The following is a 4305-nucleotide window of genomic DNA, read 5'->3' as shown; positions in this document are numbered from 1 at the left end:
AAGAGTAATAGCCAAAATATTTTAGCAATACAAATCAAAGAACACAGATATGTTTGCTCTTTTAAGCTGTAATATATAAATATTTACACTTTGGCAAGCAGGTATACAACAATCGGTGGTTGTTCATGCATTTAATGAATATATATACACACGCAGGTTTATCATTAAAGTATACCCGTCAGATCTAATATTTATGACATGCTATACATATCTGACTAAACAATAGGTTGGTATTTCTTCTATTTATACATCGGAGAGACAATTGTCTGTTTATCGATCATATTGCCATGAAAGGATATTTATGAATAGCGCGATATCAAGTCCGCCAAGTTTTACCTTTGTTTAAGAATCAGGAATAAGTTATGTGCTTATTTTGAATACTATAATTCAGGTGAATTTAAATGAAATGAAATAATTACATAATAACATAATAACACATGCAAGGATTGCATAGTTCTTGGACGAGCGGTGTTGAAAGTCCATGTTTCCATGTGAAAGATTTAAAAATAACTTATCGAAATCAGATACTCATATATGGCGGAATGTCAGGTTTCAATGTCAAATACAATTGAAACTGAGAAGAATGAAACCAACGAAAAAGAAACGGAAATATTGTGTCAGCTGTGTCAGGAAGAAGGGCTCTCTTTAAAGGCAAAGGGATATTGTCTGGATTGTAGAGACTACCTCTGTGAAACATGTTTTGACAGCCACTGCAGGCCTCGCCCATTGAGAACGCATCGATTGCGTAAGGTGGAGGAGTTGTCAGTTTCAGAGAAAGAAATTAAAAACGACAAAAACGATGATGACATTTCACAATTGGTATGCAAGATCCATGATGGGAATGTTATTCTTTCATACTGTGGATCACATGGACAATTTTGTTGCGAGAGGTGTCTCAGTATCGGTCATGTAGCATGCAAGGACTTGACCGATATTAACAAGTTAACAAATGAGATAGACAATCAGAGTGAATTCAAGTCATTTTGTGCATCTATGGACTACTTTAAAACGAAATGGAAGACAGAGAAAAAAAGAGCATTGTCGAACCTAGATGACGTAAATCGTTCCTATGAAACTACCGTTAGTTTTGTAACTAGCAAATTGGATGAAATGAAAAAAGCAGACAACGCTTACATTGATTCGGTCTTATCGGCATGTGAAAGTACCATTAGCCAGCTTGAAAAATGGCGAGCAGATGTTGAGGATTTCAAATCGAAAAAACAAATCAGGAAATTGCTTCATTTGATGCAAACTGCACAGTCTCAGTTAGTCGTAATGGATGAGTACATCCATACTTCATTTGGTAAAAGCCAGATCACTCGATACTGTATTGGCAATGTGCAACCTTCAGAAACATCTATTATCACCATTGCAAAAACACCCTTTATGTTGAAGACGTTGAACGTTGAGGTTGTTCCGCCTAGATCTTATTTTGCATATAGTAATCAGCCAAAAAAAGATCCTGTAAAAAGCCATATAAGCGATATACATTGTTTTAATAAAACACATTTGCTAGCTGCCAACCAATCAAGAAACATGATTCATCTGATTAAAGCTACGGGAAATCAAGTTATCACAAGTCATAATGTAAATGGTTCACCTTTACAGATGAGTATCGGGGAACACAATGATGTATATTGTAACATGGGTGTTAATATTGTCCATCTACAGCAACAAGATAACAAGTTGGGTTTTAAAAACGGCGACAATATTCAAACTAAAACTCAATATCATACGATCGATTATTACAACCAAAAGTTAAAAGTCATTGGAGGGAAACCGTTACAACTGGCTGAGCTTACGCTTGACGGAAAGCTAGACAGAATCGTGAACAAAGACTTGTCGCAAACTAAAGATGCAGACGGACAGTCGCTCATTTCTTCCGTTTCTTTTTCAACTGTCGACAAATCGACTGGATCAGTATTCGTTCCCGGAAATAATTCCATCGTTGAAATAAAAAATGATGGTACGGTAGAACTATTCGCATACTCAGAGCTGCTAAAGTCGCCACAGAACATACGAGTGTTGGAAGATTCCTCCCTCCTTGTTGCAAGTAGAGAGAACAAGAATGTTTACAGAGTCTACCGTAGTGGCCACGTGTCAAGCGTGTTGCCAGAACCCCTGGATTTTCCCGTGGTGGCCATTGGCTATGATACCGAGGAAAGACGTCTTTTCGTAGGTGGAGAGAGTGATAATGTGTCTGTTTATCAACTGTAGACTTTGAAGTGCTCGGCCTATTGCTAAACATGTAGTGGACATTGCTTATGATGCTATGGAAATACTTGTTTATGTTGGTGGATTGCGACTATGGCTTGTATTAACTGTTTATTATCACAAATATACGCATGCACTGGAAAGATAACATGGCCTGCCTTTTGAGAGACTTGTGGTGACTTTTGACCATCATGCAGAAAAAGGTTGTTTTTCTTTAGATGGAGGGATTGGCTTAATAGGAGGAGAAATCACTGTTTTTCATAAGAGGCGAGGTTGATTGATGTTCATGTTTATCAACTTTAGTGTGCTACAACACGATTATAAATGCTTGAAGATTTCCAATTGTGTCCAAACACAATGATAGTTGGGAAAAGGCGGGAAAGTTGGCTGAGAGTGACTTTGTGTATGTGCATCAACATTTAAAGGAGTTAAGCAGACATGGTCAGCGTATCACGAGACATGTAGTTGCCAGACACTCATGATGAAGCTGAAGAGAATCTTCTTAATGTTAGTGTATATTGTATTGTCTTGTATCAACCGTAGTGTGCGACGAAACTGTGCAAAATCCAGTTAGTTTAAACAATCAAGTAATTAAGGATTAAACTGTCTTAGAACGTTATAATCATATGTTGGTGGAGAATGTGGTTGTGTTTTGGTCAACACAATTCATGTTTATCATGATGTAATTTGTGTCTAAATCCATATTTTATATTTGTATGACACGTGCTTGAATATGTTTTACTTTATTTAGGGCACATGTAGCAAGGTTCTTTATCTTCCAATAAACGTACATTCTACTCTTTTCATCACACCACTAACCTACAAAATGTAATCTCTGTAGCTTGAAGTAAGTTATTGTGAATTAAATGTAAATATTGTTTTAGTCTTTTGTCCCACAGGGAATTTTACCAAATAATGAGACAAATTTCTGTGAATTCCATGGCGTAAAATATAAACCAATGTATAAAAGTATAAATAGACTTGGTCGTTAAGACCATATATCGCTTATTTGAGTCGAGTTCCATACAATTAAATATAAAGCCGAGCTTCAATAGAACTCGAACTATCAAAAAACAAGTATTGGTCAAAACGGTTCGAAATGAGTGTTAACAAGAGTTTTCTTACATATTACTAATGAACTGTGACCAAACAGGAGACTTAATATAGAACTTGGCCTAGTGTGCAGAATAAATATTAAGAATTTCCATGAATATTGATGGGATGGCATTTAACAGAAGGGGGTGTCGCAGATCGTTGGCTCGGTTGATATTATCAGACGAGGCATTCTTGCATACCGGACGTACGTTTCCGGTCATGTGATCAGTGCTGGAAAAACTCATCTTACACCCCAATGTAAGATGAGTCACGCGCAACAACGCGCCACTTCTTATTTCCTTTATTGCATGGGCTATGAAAAATATATTATGCCATTTCAGTAAAGCGCAATCAAATATATATGTGTACGCAATACTTTAAACTAAAATTGAAAGTAAATAATCGTAAATTACGCGTCGTGCATGACGGGGACAGTGATGTGGCTTATTTGCATAAGAACTGTCATTTAGTCATTATTTAACTACTGTGTGCATTTAATAAAATTCAATCAACCATCTTTAACAAAGGCAAGGGAGAGAACCAACTGCAGTCTCTGAGTACAGGTTGTCTCTCTTAAATAGAAATGTTCACCTGTAACAGACACAAGGGAGAGAAGATCAAAAAAACAACTGCACTGTCTAAAAATAGGCTGCCTATATAAAATTATCATTTTTCATTTAGCTACAAAAGCAATTTTAACAAGAGATGTTTGTCAAACATTATGCCCCCCCCCCCCCCTGAGTGCCATTTTATCAGGATTTTTTGGCCAATTGAATGAAATATGCATGAACCTCCAAGTCAAGTTTTAGGGCCATGGGTGCAGGCAGTGTTAAGTTATCACACAGACAAGCTTTTTGCATTCAAGGTCACTGTGACCTTGACCCTATGACCCCTTTTAATATAAGGTTTCATAGGGTCAAGGTCACAGTGACCTTGACCCTATGACCCCTTAGATTAAAAGGGGTCATCTACTGGTCAGGCCTAACTCCCTAGTCA

The 4305-nt window shown here is 37.0% G+C and overlaps 1 protein-coding gene across 1 annotated transcript; it reads left to right on the top strand.

Moving 5' to 3' along the window:
• Positions 1-314: 314 nt before the first annotated feature.
• LOC128244857 (uncharacterized) lies at positions 315-3092 on the top strand. The gene has a single exon (XM_052962959.1). It carries the CDS (start codon positions 535-537, stop codon positions 2215-2217), a length of 1683 nt encoding a protein of 560 aa, XP_052818919.1. The 5' UTR covers positions 315-534; the 3' UTR covers positions 2218-3092.
• Positions 3093-4305: the final 1213 nt, after the last annotated feature.

The sequence above is a fragment of the Mya arenaria genome, chromosome 8, assembly GCF_026914265.1.
Source record: "Mya arenaria isolate MELC-2E11 chromosome 8, ASM2691426v1".
NCBI lineage: Eukaryota > Metazoa > Mollusca > Bivalvia > Myida > Myidae > Mya > Mya arenaria.
This window is presented reverse-complemented; position numbering and strand designations above follow the sequence as displayed.

What these genes read in the sequence shown, in the direction of transcription:
- LOC128244857 (XM_052962959.1), top strand. Translation starts at nt 535, where the DNA reads ATGGCGGAATGTCAGGTTTCAATGTCAAATACAATTGAAACTGAGAAG.